This window comes from Chelonoidis abingdonii, chromosome 15 (genome assembly GCF_003597395.2).
Source record: "Chelonoidis abingdonii isolate Lonesome George chromosome 15, CheloAbing_2.0, whole genome shotgun sequence".
Classification (NCBI taxonomy): Eukaryota; Metazoa; Chordata; order Testudines; family Testudinidae; genus Chelonoidis; species Chelonoidis abingdonii.
The window spans coordinates 13,236,868-13,256,218 of record NC_133783.1 but is presented as its reverse complement, the minus strand read 5'-3'; the positions used below and the strand labels follow the sequence as shown (position 1 = coordinate 13,256,218).

Here is a 19,351-nt window from a genome sequence, read left to right as displayed (position 1 = left end):
CCTTAGATGCGCAATTTAATTCAGTTACTATCTGAATGAGCTGCTATTTACACATACTGCATGGAGCATGTGCTTATTATTTTCAGAGAAGAGCCAGGAACCATGGATAACTGCCATGACTTTAAATGGCAATAAAATCTTCATTGCACAGATCCCACTTAGGTATTAGAACAGGTCTCAGAGTGCACATTGCTTTGATTTGTTTTGAGGTTTTTTTCCTTCAAAATGTTATCTTAGAAGATAAATTAAATTGTGAAGAATCTTCCCTAGATGGGTTAAAGTTAACCTCCAGGTGAGTTGTTCAACAGCATTACATTGCATTCACCATGAAAAGGTCATGATGGAATTATGGATACATCTCATTTGAGCTGATGGGCTGACACAAACATACTCAATTGACAGTTATAATAATTTGAGACAAACAGTTATTGATTAACTTCCTTGCTCCAGAATGTAATGTTACCCATAATGCTATTATCAACAAGATGGCCACAATGTTTTAAATATAGAGCCTTTTCTCATTGATTGGTACTCTTTAGCTTACAAAATTGACTGTTAAGTGTAAATTGCACATTTAGTGCTAACAAGAGGAGCCTATTGCAGTCCACTTCAGTGATGATAACATAGCCACAAGAGGAGTGGATATTTAATCATAGTGAGAAAATACTTATGTTTTCTTTCAGTTATTCAGCAAAACCTGTGCATTGTCATTTGAATCAGATGAGGTTTGTCTTAAAATTCCAGAATAGTGTAAAGTAATTACAGAATGATATATTTGACTTCTGACCCAGTAAAGAAAGTAATGGAATCAGTATCAAAGATGAAATGGTGCATTATTTAGATGAAAATAGGAGCCTAGGTACTTGCCAGCATAATCAGCCAAAATAAATGGAGTTAAATGCTACTGATTAAAAAAGAAGAATGGCAGAGAGTATTGATCCAGGCACAGTTTTTTAACTGGTATTTCAGTAAAACTCTAAGATTCCTCCCACCCTAGGTGAATAAGATTTAAAAATATAGGCATCAGACATCTATAGTATTATAGTCAACCAACTCTTGATCTTGTAGGACACAGCAAGTGTTAAAGATAATGAGCCAAATCTCATTGTCGGTTACACTCTTGCACCCACACTGAAGTCCATGACAGCTGCATGTTTGGGAGAATCAGCACAGATAATTGTTATTATTGCACCTGTGGGAATAGAAGTTAAAATAGAGCACAAGTGAAAAGTGAGCTGCTGGTTTCAAGTTGGCGCAGTCTCTGCAAAGGGCAGCTGAGGGTTGGAACAGCAGCCAGCATTGCAAAGTAAGCCGAAGGTGCATTGTTTACAAAGTGCTTGTTTTCATGATGACTACCTCTAGCTGCCGCTCTCTCTCTTTCATGAGTACTAAAAATTCACCATGAAAATAGGTAATTATTCTTTTGGTAGAATAATACCAGTCTGTGTTTGGTTTTGTCAGAGGAATACACAATAGTTACCCTTGTTTGAACATTTAGAAGAATTGATGAAAAAAGGAATGAATGAAGATCTCATTCGACATGTTTTCTATTTTGGAAGCAGGGAAAGAATTCAAAGGTCCTGGATTAACTGAAGTGCAGCTATAACATAATTATCCACATTAGTGAGCTGCTTTTGCCCCACATACGCCAAGGATAAATGCTCTAAAAGCCTCCAGAGTACATTGAAATGTCCACATTCAAAGTAGAAATTAGAATGAAACCAGCTAAATAAATATTGTGTAAAAAGCCACAGGATGCTGAAGAATGTAATTCGTTGTTGAGATGCTTGGAGCATCCTAACCACTGCTTCTGCAGTTAATGAGATACAGACAGAGGTACGGGGATAAATGGATTCCATCTTTGTTAGTCAATGATTAGAAATTCCTTTGGAAGTGTAGCATTATAGCTTCTGTGTCTGCGCAACAGAAAGCTATGTCAGTTGGATCTTACATTTTCTTGTGCTTTATGTTACCTTTTTGAACTAGGCTAGATGCTTTTAAGATTTGATTGTAACTCCGTGATTCTGGAGGCCAGGTCCCAGCTTAGTTTAGATCAGAATGGGGGTTGCTATAATCTCCGATGGCTTTGGCCCCCCAAGAGGGTATTTGCCAGCCAGGAATTGCTCGCTTGTGCAGGGACTTTCAGGAGAAACTGTGTAGGACCCAGCTGTACGGGTTCTGTGCCTGCTGGGGAACTTTCCTATGCTAGGAAACTGGGGAGATCTTTCTGCTTCTCATCCCTCTGATTTCTTTGAAATACTTATAAATACTCATTCGTACATATTACATCTGTTTCTTCACACATTATGATTATTTATTTGTATTACAGTAATGCCCATTAGACTAGGACCCATTATTCTAGGCACTGTACGAACACTGAGCAAAAAAAATGACCCAGACAGAAAGGACTTATGATTTAACTTACTCCTCCTATTAGCTGCTGTCAGTGTGGTGGTGGTGGAGTGGGGTGAGATGGATATTTTCCCCCTACATGAAACTGTGACCCTTCCATAGCTTACAATTTTTGTGCCATTGTTCTTGCGTATGGCGCTACCCCAACTGAACATCATCTCTCTATTTCCATACCCTTTATACTTTAATTGGATTTCTTCTTAATGTCCATTTATAATCCTAAATAATGAATGTAGAAGTAATTTCTCTAATAATTTGGGACCCAGTTCTGCAAGCCCCCTGTATGCTGAGCTACCAAAGATTTCAGTGGAGATTGTGTGTTTGGAGGGCTTGTAGGATCAAGCTCGGCGATCCTAGACTGCTTATATTATTGTGGTTGCTCTCTGCTGTCCCACCTTAATTTCTATGATAACCTCTTCAATAGCAGCATGACCAGAGTTCTGCACAGCATTCAAATACATCCTAGCTAGTTCATTACCCATTGCGAGAGTGAAAGTCTACATTTTATGTTTGTCTCCCTAAATTCTTGAAGCATTGTGCTGAAGGCAGCAGAATTTTATTCATCTGAATGTTTCTGCCAGTATTTTAAAGGAGGTATTGACGTAAGTGTCATTGTCCTCTGATCAATATTGGATCAAGGAAATGTCTATTTGTGGGAGGGTGCAAAGGGGAGAAAGATTCCCTATTCCCACTCCCAAAGACACACATTTTTAATGAAGTTAAACTGTAATTCACTTCTAAATACCACTCTATTCAAATTTAATTTACATAGGTAATCAGAAAAGCCTTGTAAAACTTCTGTCATAAAACCAGAAGCCTAATAAAACTCTCCTAATTTGGATTTAAGTTAAAAGTTGAACTTCAGATCAGATTCATGGTGATGTCCAGTCAGAGGCCAATGCTTCAAGTAAACTTGGACTGATGTATGGTTGATGTATCCTTTTGGATTAGAAACTGGATAAAACTTGGTGGTTAGATGCAAGGTAATGAGAACCAAAGCAGAAGGGGTTTATATGATAATACAGTGAAGCCACCAGGTTTTGTAACACTGTAGGAAATAAATACATGTATCAAGTGATAGTCTAATTGATGACTGAATGTTAAAGGTAGCTCATCTCAGACCTAATGTGATCTACATAATTCTTTTGGGAAAACTAGATGTAGAACTGGTGTAAGTTCACATAGCTTCAATGAAGTCAGTTCACATATGGCAGCTTACACCAGATGAGGATCTGTCCCTAAAGTTATAAAATGAAAAAAATGAACATGATTCTTTAACTGTTGGAAATGTTACTGGGTTGATGCTGTCTTTTCAGGGGTTACTTTCATTTCCGATAGAGGCAGGGAGAGGAAATGTTTGGAAATAATTTGGGAATAAAGTAGGGCATAGAAAGGAATAAGAAGAGAGCAAGAAAGGGAACCATGGAGCTGGAAGATAGGCTTCTTGACTAGGGATACCAAGTGTACTGCATCATGCATGATACACTCTGTCATTTGTCAGTTTTTGCATGTCTCCCTCACAGCCCTCCTGGGCTGTTATGCAGAGATTCCCCTGCAGTTTCTTCTCTTGGCCATTGTGTTTTGCTGTGGTGGAGGGATTTGAGGTAGCTAAGCTGTCTCTCATCCTCAGCTCCTGCTGCTTGCCCTGCTGATCCAAGCCAGCATACAGGAGCTAGGAGGAGATAGAGGCAGCAGCTATAGTTGGTTGCATGAGGACCTTCCTGCCAAGATAGATGAGGAGGCCATATAGAAGGAATAAAGATGGTAGACAAAAGAAGGGGGTGGTAAGATAGAGACAGAAGAGAGGGTGACGGATGCATGAGTAGCAGGAGAGGGAAATAGTTAAAGAGGGACACACAAGGCAATGGGCTGATTGGGAAAAGGAATAGAAAGCCTAATACAGAACAAGAGCAGAATGGTGAGGAGGCTGCTTCAGAATTTCCTGATCCATATCATCACTCAAAAATCTCCCAAGTTTACCCCAGCAGTTCCTCCCCTCTCAGGCTTTCCCAAGCTCCCTAACACTTCCCATTCACCTTCTTTCCCATAATATCTCCTCCCATCATGCAGGATGTTCTTGGCTCCCTCAGCATTCCCTCTTATTTCTGAAATAAGGCAGGGAAAAGACATTCCCAAATGAGTCCATTTTTATATAAAGAACAGGAGTACTTGTGGCACCTTAGAGACTAACAAATTTATTTCAGTATAAGCTTTCGTGAGCTACAGCTCACGAATGGAACACCTATGCATCCGAAGAAGTGAGCTGTAGCTCACGAAAGCTTATGCTGAAATAAATTTGTTAATCTCTAAGGTGCCACAAATACTCCTGTTCTTTTTGCAGATACAGACTAACACGGCTGCTACTCTGAAACCTGTCATTTTTATATAGTTGTATTGGGCTGGCCTCTTTTGCGGACACAGTTTATGCATGAAAAATTTGTGCCCATATATCATGTGGGTGCAAACATTAACACTTGGAAGGATAACTGCCTGATTTTTAATCCAGCCAAATACATTATGATACAGACACATAATTTACAAATCAGATAGTTATCCACCCAAATGCCAATATTTGTATTCACAATGAGCTGCAGATGCAAATTGTTATTCCAGTGTTGAGTTTTATATTTATTGTAGGTACAGATGATACCCACAAACTGGTACTGTTGGTCCAGTTCAGAATTAACCCTGCTTATGTTTGAAATAATATATAATCTACTGTGAAATATTCAAAGTAATATGGAAGGATTTGCCTTTATAACTCCTCTTAAAGTCAGCAGGGCTTTTGTCACTAAAACTCCATGTGGTGCTTGAGAACTTTGACAATAGTGTCACTAGAATAAAACAAACTTTATTTAAAAAAGATAAAGTTTCTATTTTTTGGCAAAGCAAGTATATCGATCTTAGTTCGCTTTAAGGCTCTGCTGACAGATTATTGGTTTTTAAGATTTATAAAATAGACAGTAGTGATCAACAGGCCTAAAATTTGACTGTCCCTCTTCTCTCTCTCTCGTTTTTCCCCAAATAAAGCCATTGATATGTTTGTTTCAAAGCGAAGAATGTCAGAAGTCTAATTCTGCTCCCTCCACTGTTTTGCAGCCTGCCAGTGGTTGCATTTCAGTGGTGCGGTATGAGTGATTTATAAAGTGCCTATCCTCTTAATATCTCAAGCACTAAGGAAATATAAGTTACAATAAATACCTCCTATTTATGCTGAAAGATTCCCAACACTTTATAAGATAGTGCTCGCACACAATGGAGTCAAGGAAAAAAACCTCTGTAAGAAAACCTGTTTCAATTTCAGCCTTCCAAAAGGTTAACAAAGAAAAAGCAACAGACACTGATTGTCAAAATTATGAAATATAGAAGGAACATTTCCTTTTAAAGGTCAGCGAGGATCATGGTACACAGTAATGGAAAAGAGCTACTAGCTATTAGATTGTCACCACTCTGCAAATACAGTATCTTGCTCCCTGTGACAGTCTACACCCCTAGTGTCAGGGCAGCAGGGCCTAGCGGACAGAGTCTGTGGGGGGTGGGGCACCCACCAAAGGGTGTAGCAGCCCCAGTAGGGGGCCCATGGCCCACTCAACTCCACCAGACCCTGACCCAGGGCCCTAACAGTGGCATAGCAACTTACCACTGACTCAACAGAGGGGTCCTACCAAAACACACTGAGGTTTCCTGGGTGGGAGGTACCACTCCATCACCCTCACTGGGTCACTTCCTACCAGTGTCTACATTGGGGTCTTCCACAAAACAGCAGATTCTCTGTGGTCAGTGGCTCCTCCAGTTGCCAGGGTTCAAGCGGGCCCAGCGAGGCTCTGATTCCCGGCACAGTCAGGGGCTGCAGCTGGCCCTCTGCAGGAGCTTCCCAGAGACGGTCTTTCCCCTGCAGCCTCCAGCCCAGAATAAGCTGAGTTTCCTCCTTTTTTACTGCTAGAGCATTTGGAGCATGCCCAGTCCTGCTGGGGTGGCAGGACTTCCACTGTCAATAGTATGGGCTTAACCCGGTCTGGGCTAGTGCAGAGTAAGCAGACCCAATCACATACCCCCTACAAAGGACATACATTAAACAGACATATTATAGCCCTATCTTGCAATCCGTTCTTATGTGGGTAGTTTTTGCTAATACATTTGGTTCCCATGGAGTCCTTTATTCATAAAAGTGTGGATTTCAGTACTATCTTGAAGAAGGTGAATATTTAATAGTGTTTAGTAGCAGAGCTGCAGCAGCTGACGTCTGATGCACTAAACTTTACCCCAGCGGTTGGTGGCTCTCAGGTAAAAGGGTGTGACTTTATATTTACACACACAGTTACAGACTTTAGACAAAAGACGAACAAAAAACTGCAAATATTTTTTAAATTCTCCTCCTTCATAAGAACATAAGAATGGCCATACTGGGTCAGACCAAAGGTCCATCCAGCCCAGTATCCTGTCTACTGACAGTGGCCAATGCCAGATGCCCCAGAGGGAATGAACCTAACAGGTAATGATCAAGTGATCTCTCTCCTGCCATCCATCACCACCCTCTGACAAACAGAGGCTAGGAAAACCATTCCTTACCCATTCTGGCTAATAGCCATTAATGGACTTAACCTCCATGAATTTATCCAGTTCTCTTTTAAACCCTGTTACAGTCGTAGCCTTCACAGCCTCTTGAGGCAAGGAGTTCCACTCGTTGACTATGCACTTTGTTTTAAACCTGCTACCCATTTATTTCATTTGGTGGCCCCAGGCACCAGCGCACCAAGCACGTGCCTGGGGCGGCAAGCTGCAGGGGGCGCCCTGCCAGTCGCTGTGAGGGCGGCAGTCAGGCTGCTTTCAGTGGCGTGCCTGCAGGAGGTCCACTGGTCCCACAGATTCAACAGCAATTCGACGACGGGTACACCGAAGCCACGGGACCGGCGGACCTCCCGCAGGCAAGCTGCCGAATCCGCAGGACCAGGAACCTCCCGCAGGCATGCCGCCGAATGCAGCCTGCCCGCCATTCTTGGGGTGGCAAAAAAACTAGAGCCACCTCTGCCCCCTCTCCATTCTGAAAATTTACCATTTATTCCTACCCTTTGTTCCCTGTCTTTTAACCAGTTCTCAGTCCATGAAAGGACCTTCCCTCTTATCCCATGACAGCTTAATTTATGTAAGAACCTTTAGTGAGGGACCTTGTCAAAAGCTTTCTGGAAATCTAAGTACACTATGTCCACTGGATCCTCCTTGTCCACATGTTTGTTGACCCCTTCAAAGGACTCTAATAAATTAGTATGACATGATTTCCCTTTACAGAAACTATGTTGACTTTTGCCCAACAATTTAGGTTTTTCTATGTGTCTGACAATTTTATTCTTTACTATTGTTTCAACTAATTTGCCCGGTACTGATGTTAGACTTACTGATCTGTAATTGCCGGGATCCCTCTAGAGCCCTTTTTAATATTGGCGTTACATTAGCTATCTTCCATTCATTGGGTACAGAAGCTGATTTAAAGGACAGGTTACAAACCATAGTTAGTAGTTCTGCAATTTCACGTTTGAATTCTTTCAGAACTCTTGGTGAATGCCATCTGGTCCTGATGACTTGTTACTGTTAAGTTTAATCAATTAATTCCAAACCTCCTCTAGTGACAATCTCTGGCAATTCCTCTGATTTGTCACCTACAAAAGCCAGCTCAGGTTTGGGAATCTCCCTAACATCCTCAGCAGTGAAGACTGAAGCAAAGAATTCATTTAGTTTCTCCGCAATGACTTTATCATCTTTAAGTGCTCCTTTTGTATCTCAGTCATCCAGGGGCCCCACTGGTTGTTTAGCAGGCTTCCTGCTTCTGATGTACTTAAAAATTTTGTGAATTACCTTTTGAGTTTTTGGCTAGCTGTTCTTCAAACTCCTTTTTGGCTTTTCTTATTACATTTTTACACTTAATTTGGCAGTTTTTATGCTCCTTTCTACCTCACTAGGATTTGACTTCTATTTTTTAAAAGATGCCTTTTTATATCCCAGTGCTTCTTTTACATAATTAAGCCATGGTGTCTCTTTTTTAGTTCTTTTACTGTGTTTTTTAATTTGAGAAGTTGGGCCTCTATTACGGTGTCTTTGAAAAGTGTCCATGCAGCTTGCAGGGATTTCACTCTAGTCACTGTACCTTTAAATTTCTGTTTAACTAACCTTTTCATTTTTGCATAGTTCCCCTTTCTAAAATTAAATGCCACAGTGTTGGGCTGCTGAGGTGTTCTTTGCACCACTGGAATGTTAAATGTTACATTATGATTACTACTTCCAAGCGGCCCTGTTATAGTTACCTCTTGGACCAGATCCTGTGCTCCATTCAGGACTAAATCAAGAATCGCCTCTCCCTTTGTGGGTTCCTGTACCAGCTGCTCCAAAATAAGTCATTTAAAGTATCGAGACATTTTGTCTCTGCATTTGGTCCTGAGATGACGTGTACCCAGTCAATATGGGGATCATTGAAATTCCACACTATTATTGAGTTCTTTATTTTGATAGCCTCTCTAACCTCCCTTAGCATTTCATAGTCACTATTACTGTCCTGGTCAGGTGGTCAATAATAGATCCCTACTGTAATATTCTTATTAGAGTATGGAATTACTATCCATAGAGATTCTATGGAACATGTGGATTCATTTAAGATTTTTACTTCATTTGACTCTACATTTTTTTTCACATATAGTCCCCTCCCACCCCCCGCATGGCCTCTTCTGTCCTTCCCAGATATTTTGTACCCTGGAATGATTGTGTCCCATCGATTGTCCTCACTCCTCCAGGTTTCTATGATGCCTATTATATCAATATCCCCCTTTAACATGAGGAACTCTAGTTCACCCATCTTATTATTTAGACTTCTAACATTTGTGTACAAGCACTTTAAAAACTTGTCCTTGTTTATTTGTCTGCCCTTTTCTGATGTGTCAGATTCTTTTTTATGTGATTGTTTCTTGTCTGATCTAGCCCCTACTTTATCCTCTTCCAGGGCCTGTGCAACCATTTAGGCAAACTAGGCGATTGCCTAGGGAGCCAAGATTTGGGGGTGCCAAAAAGCACCCCCAATTTTTTTTAAATGGTTGAGCAGCTGCTGCTGCTAAGACAGAGAGGGAGTCTGAGCTGCCGGCGGGAGCCGGCAGCCCAGAGTGTCCCCTGGGTCAGGCTGCCGCCGTGGCAGCCGGCAGCCCAGGGGGTCCCCTGACCCAGGGAAAGCCCGGGCTGCCGGCTGCTGCTAAGACAGAGAGGGAGTCTGAGCTGCCGGCGGGAGCCGGCAGCCCAGAGTGTCCCCTGGGTCAGGCTGCCGCAGAGGCACTCTGACCCTGGGTCAGGCCGCCGCAGCGGCAGCCGGCAGCCCAAGGGGTCCCCTGGGTCAGGGCGCCGCCGGAGGGGGCGGCAGGCAGCTCCCATGGAGCTGCCGTAGTGGTGCCTGTGGATGGTCGGCTGCTCACGCGGCTCTGGTGGGCCGCCTGCAGGCACCACTGCGGCAGCTCCACCGGAGCTGCGGGACCAGCGCGCGGGGTGGCGAAATTGCCGTCCGCCTAGGGCACTCAAAACCCTAGCGCGCCGGTCCTGTCCTCTTCCATCCTCTCCTCCTGACTTAAACCTAGAGAATCTCTACCAATAGACTCTCCTCTAAGAGAAGTCTCTGTCCGATCCAGATGCTCCTCTGCAGCAGCGGGCTTTCCCCCATCTCTTAGTTTAAAAACTGCTCTACAGCCTTTTTAATATTAAGTGCCAGAAGTCTGGTTCCACTTTGGTTTAGGTGGAGCCATCCCTTCTGTACAGGCTCCCCCTATCCCAAAAGTTTCCCCAGTTCTTAATAAATCTAAACCCCTCCTCTCTACACCATCATCTCATACATGCACTGAGACACTGAAGCTCTGCCTGCCTACCTGGCCCTGCGCATGGAACTGAAAGCATTTCTGAGAATGCCACCATAAATGTCTTGGATTTCAGTCTCTTCCCTAGCAGCCTAAATTTGGCCTCCAGGACATCTCTCCTACCCTTCCCTATGTCATTGGTACCTACATGTACCACGACCACCGGCTCCTCCCCAGCACTACACAGAAGTCTATCTAGATGCCGCCTTCGCACCAGGCAGGCTAGTGACCATACGGTTCTCCAGGTCATCACAAACCCAGCTATCTATGTTTCTAATGATCGATTCTCCCATTATTAACACCTGCCTTTTCCTAGTGACTGGAGTTCCCTCCCTCGGAGTGGTAATCTCAGTGTGAGAGGATACCCCAATACCATCTGGAAGGAGGGTCCCAACTATGCGAAGGTTTCCCTCTGCTTCTGTTGACTGCTCTGCTTCCCTGGGCCTTTCATCCTCCTCAACAGCACAGGGGCCATCTGACCGGATGTGGGACAAATCTACGGTGTCCTGGAAAGCCTCATGAACATACCTCTCTGCCTCTCTTAGCTCCTCCAGTTCTGCCACCCTGGCCTCCAAAGCCCATATGCAGTCTCTGAGGGCCAGAAGCTCCTTGCACCGAATGCACACATATGCCACCCGCCCACAGGGCAGGTAATCATACATGCTGCACTCAGCTCAATAAACTGAATAGCCCTTAATCTGCTGCTAGGCTTCTGCCTGCATTCTCTCCTGCAGCTGCCTAGGTTAATGAAAGGATTTTGTTTAAATAAAAAATATTGAATATAGTTTTGTTTACAGGTTTAAAAGGATGGCAAGTGAATGTTGCCCTCTTCCCAACTCCCTTGCAAAACTCTCCATTAGCAGCCCTGGTCGCAAAGCTCACTGGTTGCTAGCTCACTGCTTTATAAAGTCCTGGCCTTCTTGATAGCCCCGCCACTAAGGCTCAGCCAGTTAACAAAGGCTTCTAGCTGTCAAACCTTCCTTTGAAGCTCACAGCTTCCAGCTGCCAGCCACAGCACGTGGTCCTTCAAACAAAGAGGCAGACAGACAAACACAAGCTCAGCACACAGCAGGTAACCCCCAAACACAAACACATACTACAGACAGCCACTTACCCCAAGAGTCTCGTATTTGCTCCTCCTTCACCTGGAGAACTCCCTTGCAAAACTTCCTGTTAGCAGCCCTGTTCGCAAAAGGACTTCCTTTGCAACATATTAAGCAATAAAAGCTGGTCAGAGAAACTTTGATGGAACCATATTCCGGAATATGCCATTCCATCCAAATCAAAACGTTTTGTGAAATTGAGTTGATTTTACCTGAATTTGATTTGGGAAGAAAACCAGGATTGGGGGTGGGGGTGGTGATTGAAACAATGACATGTTTTAAATTTTCATTTGGAATAGAGCAGGTCGTGGTGCTTTACTTGGCCCACTTTGGAAGTGGTGGCAGGATTTGAATCCAGGTCTCCCCCCTTACAGGTGACTGCCCAAACTATTGGGCTAAAAATTATAAGGAAGGCAATCACCTCTTCCTGCTTCTTCTCTCACTGTTTCGTTAATCTAGTCTTTTAAAATGCTCAGAAGCAAAATCTCTCATGTTGAATGAAACATTTTATGTGACCCAAAATTGATGTTTTTTTAATTTTTTTCAATTCACTGAAAATTCAAAAAAAAACCTCAGATTCAGTTCAGCCTAAAGCAGTTGTTTTTTCCACAACTGCCAGCTAATTAAAAATAACTTTTTAAACCAGCTTTAATTATAATACAAAACAAAAATCCAAAAAAGTTTAAAATGAAACAGAATGATTTTGTCAATATGAATCTTTTCAGTTGACCTGAAACAGTTTATTTGTGGGATTTTCCTTCATGGAGAATTTCAGAATTTTTGGTGTTCACTCTAATTCTGGAACAAAGCCAGATTTCAAAATCTCAGTCATTTGCAAAATTGAACTTCTGTCCCATCCACAGCTTAATAAACAAATAATATACCCCCAGGATCCCAAATATTTAATGGAACATAAGTATAGACTTTAAAATTACAAATGCATTTATATTTGAAAGCATCTAATGGCACTGTGATTATTGCTCTAAATCACTGCATGAGAAACTTATGTTTGATTGTTGAGGCCAGCATTTCATTCACATATGGTCACTGGAGAGAACACCTCATGTCACTCTAGTTACTCCTTAGTCAGTGTAAGGATGACACTAACGGGCTATTAGGGAAATCCCCATTCACCAATCTTCTTAAAGAAAGAATTGTTTCTGCAATGCAGGACCTGGAGGAAGCAAAGGTGGAAAAGTGCGAACAAAGCATAATATGACTCCTGGTGTCCCCAGGGAGCCATAAGACATACAGAAATTGTTTTAAATATTCTCAGTTCAGCTCCTCTCTCACTTTCCAGCTAAGCCTTAAGTGCATGTTCACCTTGCATTAGTTGCAGGGGCGGCTCCAGGCCCCAGCACGCCAAGCGCGTGCCTGGAGCGGCAAGCGAAGGCGGCAGGCAGACTGCCTCTGGGGGTTTGCCTGCGGAGGGTCCGCTGGTCCCGCGGCTTCAGTGGACCTCCCGCAGGAATGCCTGCGGAGGGTCCACTGGTCCCGCGGCTTCGGAGGACCGAAGCCGCGGGGCCAGCAGACCCTCCGCAGGCAAACCGCCGTAGGCAGTCTGCCTGCCGTGCTTGGGGCGGCAAAATCCCTAGAGCCGCCTCGATTAGTTGCAACAGACTCCAAACTTACCTAAAGCAAAGGAGGTGTTATGTGAGAGTAGAGCTGGACAAGACGTGTTAGGTGATGGGAATAAGATTGTTCTTTCACACCGAGTATTTCTTAGTGCATTCATTTTTCCAGCACACTTTTCTGTTAGTTGTTTGCAATGTCATCAATGGTGGTTGCAATGGAAACCTGGGATCCTTATCTCAGAATTTATAAATTAAAGGGAGGAGGAATTTTGTTTTAAGATGAATTATGCAGAGGAGATGAGGAGGCCATCTTGTCCAACTGTGCTGTCCAGATCCCTCTTGAGGTCCTCGTGCATAGGGTTGTCAACCCTCCATGACTGTCCTGGAGTCTCCAAGAATTAAAGATTAATCTTTAATTAAAGATTATGTCATGTGATGAAACCTCCAAGAACACCTCCAACCAAAATTGCATCCCTAGTTGTGAAGATGTCATCACCCTGACTGATCTGGGAATCCTAAAAGACTTTTTTCAAAAATATAACTTAGTCGTTCACCTTCTACATTGATCTCTCAGTGATCTGTCTGTGGTCCCCACTTGATCCTGATGGCAGAAGTGAAAGCAAACGATAAATGATCCAGAGCTACTGAACTCATGTTTTCAGTGCATCTCATGGAGAGAAAAACTGCAAACGTGACTCATTCTTTCTGTGTGCTTCTGTGATAGAACAAATAAGGAGAAACACTGTGAATAAAATAATGTTGCCATTGATGGGGTAGACCTTAGACTTCAATACACAAGTGTACAATGACAATTTCTTCACTTTAAAAAATAGAACAAGTCATGAACATAATTACTAGGACTTGACTATCCAACAAGAGGGGTTTGAGGAAGAAAGTGCCTCTGAATTTAGACATTCCCCGAAGGACAGTGGCCCTCTGTGAACACATGAGTTTTCATTTCCATTGAGGAACTTCACCTCTTCTATCCACCCCTCCAACTCCAACTATGCTAAATCCGCAAGTCTTTGTGTTCTGTGATAAATGTCAGAGCTGTAGTTGTTGAGTGCAGAGTTATCTAGATACCTTTTTTTATTTTAAAGTGGTGCTGGTGCCTTTGAAACCTTGCGCAAAGTTAATGCGAAAAAAAAGTCTCAGATGGGTAGCATTGTGAATGACAAATGCAGCATATCAGTAATGTGTGGAACAGATGATATAGCATGTTAATGACATCCATTATGGTAAGGTGGCAACTAAAAGAGAATAAACGGTGAAAGTGATGGTGCAATTTAATCAATGAATCCCTTTGCTACAATACAAATGTTTTCCAGAGGCGCCTCAAAGGGATGTGTGTGTGGTTTATGACTGCTTGCTGTATCTCTGCAATTGACATAAAATATTTGCATTGCTCACTGGGTCTGAAACAAACATTCGTAGTCCATACATGTGTACCAGATAAGATACTCAGTGGACAAGGGAGCACATAGTACTCCACGTGAGGACATAACGCTCATCTATACAATGTCAGTACAGTATTATCAGTATTATTTTTTATTCCATCTTTGTCACACTCCAGTATTTTCTTTTATATTTTTGACCATCCCCTGTTCACTGAGCAGAAGATTTCACTGAGCTGTTCTATTCTATCCTATCTAGGTTCTTATACTATCCCTTTCTATATAGCATCTGAACACCTTCCAGCAATTCATTAAGTGGCATAATTAATATCTGTTGAGTGTGGTTCATTTTCTTTCCCATGCTCTCTTTAGGGGGAGAATGTGTGTGTGCGTGTGCAGTGCAGAGTTTTATTTTGGTAGGGCTTTGTTTTTAAAGATACAAGATGCTCTTGTCCGAGACTAATGGAGGTTCGAGTAAGTATTTGATTGAGGGAGGAAAATCAAAACGTGACAGATCGAAATTTCAAACCACGTGGCTGTTTATTAACGGGGATAAGTTACAACTTGGGCTAGGGAAAGGTAATTTATCAACTAGAAATACTACCAGAATAAAACCATACACAACTTGAAACAGTCTATTTACATCCAACAAGAAGTAACCAAATGATTTATGATCAACTGCTCACTAAAATCCAAAGCAGATACTCAAAACTAAGTAAACTGTACATGCATTAATCAAATGTTGTAAAATACACCAAACAATCGCAGTAGCAATTAATACAACAATTTGGCTCTCATATACTGTATACACAACTTTGCAGTAAGCAAGGGAAGGGAAAAAGGAAGGAAGAGGCTAAGCAAACAGAGTATTTACAGAAAATTAAAATGCACATACCACACTCCAAGCGCAGCTGACCAGCAGTACAGACACCGAGAGCATGACGAATTGGTGGGAAATAATCCAAAAAACAAAACAAAACGACATGACACGAGCCGGCAAAATCCGGAGGAGACCCTGGCTGAAAGGGTGATCAGGCCTTTCAGCTAACATGCGGATACTCCTGCTGTTTTTGGTGTGAGACATAGTTTGATTTGAAGACTCGTGTCAGCATCTGATTGGTCCCTAACTCCTTCGCCTTCCAGGTTCCGAGCTGGTGCCCTCTACGTAAACAGGATCTGCACCCGGCACACTACTCTTTTGCACACTACACCCTACTTTTTACACATGGCACTAACTTGACCCACAATTGACCAGACAGAAGGTTTGAGAATAGGCACATGGCACTATGGTGTTGCAGACGGTACCAATGTGACCCCTTGACCGACAATTGGCCATACAGACGCTATGTTTGAGCATAGGTTTAGGGTTGCGACAGGTCTGTGTTTGTTAGAAAAGGCAGGTCGAAGAAGTGTGTCTTGCAGAAGATGGTGTGGTTTGTGATGGTCCTTAATCCTTCTGTCCATAATGAAGCCCACAGTCTCTCTCTGAGGAAGAGAGGAGGATTTGTAATATGGCATAAGAACATAAGAACAGCTATACTGGTTCAGACCAATGGTCCATCTAGCCCAATGTCCTGTCTTCTGACAGTGACCAATCCTATGTGCTTCAGAGGGAACGAAGAGAAGAGCGAATCATCAAGTGATCCATCCCCTGTTGCCCATTCCCAGCTTCTGGCAAACAAAGGCTAGGGACATCATCCCTGCCTATCTTGGCTAATAGTCATTGATGGACCTATCCTCCATGAACTTATCTTATTTTTTTACCCTTGTTATAGTTTTAGCCTTCACAACATCCTCAGACAAAGAGTTACACAGGCTGATTGTGCGTTGTCTGAAGAAGCAGAACATTAATTTAAACTGTCAGTAACAAAAATCTGTTCAGGTACATGATGCCTAAGGTCAAAATTTACAAAAGAAATGTCCTATGATTTTGAGATGCCTCAAGTTTAGAATGTGCAGCTTAAGACACAGTGGATCTGATTATCAGAAGTGCTGAGCACTTCCAGCTTAGATTGACTTCAACTAGAGTTGTTGGTGCCCAACACCTAGACAATCAGGCTTCGTATATCTAGATTTAGGCACCCAAAAATTGAAGTTTCCCAAAGTTCTCTCTCATGACACATTTGAATATTTTGGCCTGTCAGCATTGCTAAAAATTAGAAGTTTAATTCAGATTTCCAAGATCTCTCTCAAGTAGGGTTGCCAACTCTTCAGATTGTCCTGGAGTCTCCTGGAGTTAAAATTTAATCTTTAATGAAAGATTATGCCCAGGAATACATCCAATCAAAATTGGCAATCCTACCCTAAAAGCAAAAGGGATGATCTTGCTTATTGATGGAGACAGAATGTTGGTGGTTGACAAGAAGCTAGGCTGAATTCTACATATGGCTTTCACTCTGGATAAAGGATAATTTTTTAGTGCAATATAAAAGGTGTTTGAAAGGATCTAAAAAAAATAAGAGGCAAGGTTGTTCTCATTATTAATCTTTTTTTGGAATGTTTTGATCCCCAGATCTAAACGCCCAGCTCCAGTTCCAACAGCCACACCTAAAGTTGACTCTCCCAGGCCTGTAATTCCCCATCAGAAGGTATGTAACATATTATCTCTTTAGTGCTTCTTGTTATTTGACTCTAACATAAATCACATAAACATAAATTGGTATCTGGTCTAATCCTCTCCAAGCACTTGGATCATTTCTGACTTTTTTTTTTCCCTGTTCTCTTCTAAGCTGTAGGTAGCTAAGCCTATCAAAGCTTCCCAAAATATACAGTCATTTCCCAAAGCATTTAAGGAAAAACTCCATTAGCATATCGCTCAGCTCAGCTCAGCTCAAAACTGACAACATGTTGACTTGGCTAGATTAGAGGACATTAAGTCATTTTACAAGCTTTATTGGTAGCTGTGCTTTCTTGTCAGGTCAGTTAATAAATGTCACACCAAAAAATAGAGGATAATTTAATATAAAGATGAACAGTGAATGATGGGAAAAGTGGATGGCTCAGGTTCCATGGACCAAGTCCATTTCCTAGGATATAGATGTCCAAAAGTCATCACCACTGCTAGCATTCACTGTCTAGTTAGCAACTGTGTCTGCAATCTCTGTAGGGTGGCCAGAGACTATGAATGGCTGCAATTGTGTATCTTCCTATCCCTAGATATGAGAGGTTGTCTGAGATGGGAAGGGGATACGATAACAGTTTTCAAATACGTAAAGGTTGTTACAAGGAGGAGAGTGAAAAATTGTTCTCATTAATCTTTGAGAATAGGACAAGAAGCAATGGGCTTAAATTGCAGGAAGGGAGGTTTAGGTTGGACATTAGGAAAATCTTCCTATCTTTCAGGGTGGTTATTAAGCACTGGAACAAATTGCCTAGCAAAATTGTGGAATCTCTGTCATTGGAGGTTTTTAAGAACGGGTTAGACAAACACCTGTCAGGAATGGTCGTATTATTTAGTCCTGCCCTGAGTGCAGGACACTGAACTAGATGACCTACTGAGGTCCCTTCCAGTCCTACACTTCTGTGATTCTATGCAGTGCATTTGCAGTGAAGTGTGGAGGAAATTTGGACTATCAGTGCCCAGGCTGTACTCTTATTGATTGGATAAACAGGGAAGTGCAGCCCCTACTGCCAATCCTACCTATTCAGTGAGGGCTAATTTCACACACACACACACAATGACATAAAATAAGAAACAAGACAAACCATTTCAGATCCCAAATCAATAACATAATGTACATGTCAGCTTCAAACATTTCTTATAAATGCTGTGCATTCCAAATTCTGAGCTCAGGAGGTTTGTGTCTTCCTGCAGAAGCTGCTGACATATTGAAAGTAATATACAAGATATCATCTTGGGGCAAAATGTTTGTTTTTATTTATTAATTAATTTTGTGAAAATTTGAAAGGAACCTGCTCAGTCATATCATGTCTCTCAAGTGCCTTATGGGTATTTGGGCAGGGAAAAAAGAAATATTAAAACTTATCCTGCAGGGAGTTGTTCCCCTTTATATATTTTTTCTGAAGACTACAGAGGGCACAGAGGGAAAGGAAAAGGAGTCAAAGTGTATGTCCATTTGCTTCATGCAGAGAGATGTTGGAAATGTCTGCCTCTTCTCATACTAGAATATTATGGTGCCCACCAGTTGAGACTGTTATTTTGTGGGATAGAAGGTTATTGGAGAGGAAATATGGAATATAACTATGAATTCTCATGGAAAAGAAGAATGTTCCATTTTTGTTTAGAACTGTCTCCCACTTCACCAGCCCAGTAGGGATTGTTTTGTTTTGTATTTCCCTGAAAGGAAATTGTCAGAGAATTTTTAGCCTCCAGAGCAGCCTGAGTGACCTAGTAAACTGTTCATCTCTTCATGTATTGGAACTTCTCCAGGGCTTCTATGTGAGACACTGGCTCTCAGGAGCATCTGAATGGATGTGACAGACCTGCATTTGATAACTCCATAATTAACTATACTCCATGTCTAGCAAATGTCAATTAAAAAACCTCCTAAGGAGTCGCTCATCTTACCAAAGTTGTTTCTATCTGGTAAATATGTAAGAAGGGGATGGGAAGGAGGTTAAATACATATTATTAGTTCTTTAAAATACTGCTGGTTTTAAAAGTCATAAAGATATCTTTGATATAGTTGCTGGAGTCTCAGCTCAACTTGTATTTTCTGTTTTAGCCCTTCATAGTGTTATGGGAATTAAAGGTCTTAGATTGCCTAAGCACAGACATTTAGTTTCTAGGTGCATGTCACCTTAAAACTGAACATTCTGTAGGTGAGGGAGTAGGTTAGATGTAGGATTATTTCTGGTGTTTGCTACGGGTCTTTCAAAGAGCTGGGATGTGGGTCCTATCCCATTTCCAAGTGTGCTAAGAGGTTTCTCACAGCTGTGGGTCAGGTTGGCTAGATCTCTTGTCTGGGAGTATGATGTGTGGTTAGTAGCAACTAGGAGTGGAAATGATGTTGTTGGGGTAGCATTTCTGG

The 19,351-nt window shown here is 42.1% G+C and overlaps 1 protein-coding gene across 11 annotated transcripts in view; it reads left to right on the top strand.

Moving 5' to 3' along the window:
* The window catches only part of LDB3 (LIM domain binding 3), a 232,294-nt gene that overhangs the window by 107,176 nt on the left and 105,767 nt on the right, over positions 1-19,351 (top strand). For all 11 annotated transcript variants that reach the window (XM_032776737.2, XM_032776735.2, XM_032776740.2 and 8 more), the window contains exon 4: positions 16,873-16,948. In XM_032776737.2, coding sequence (XP_032632628.1) covers positions 16,873-16,948 — 76 coding nt within the window. The remainder of the gene's footprint in view (positions 1-16,872; positions 16,949-19,351) is intronic.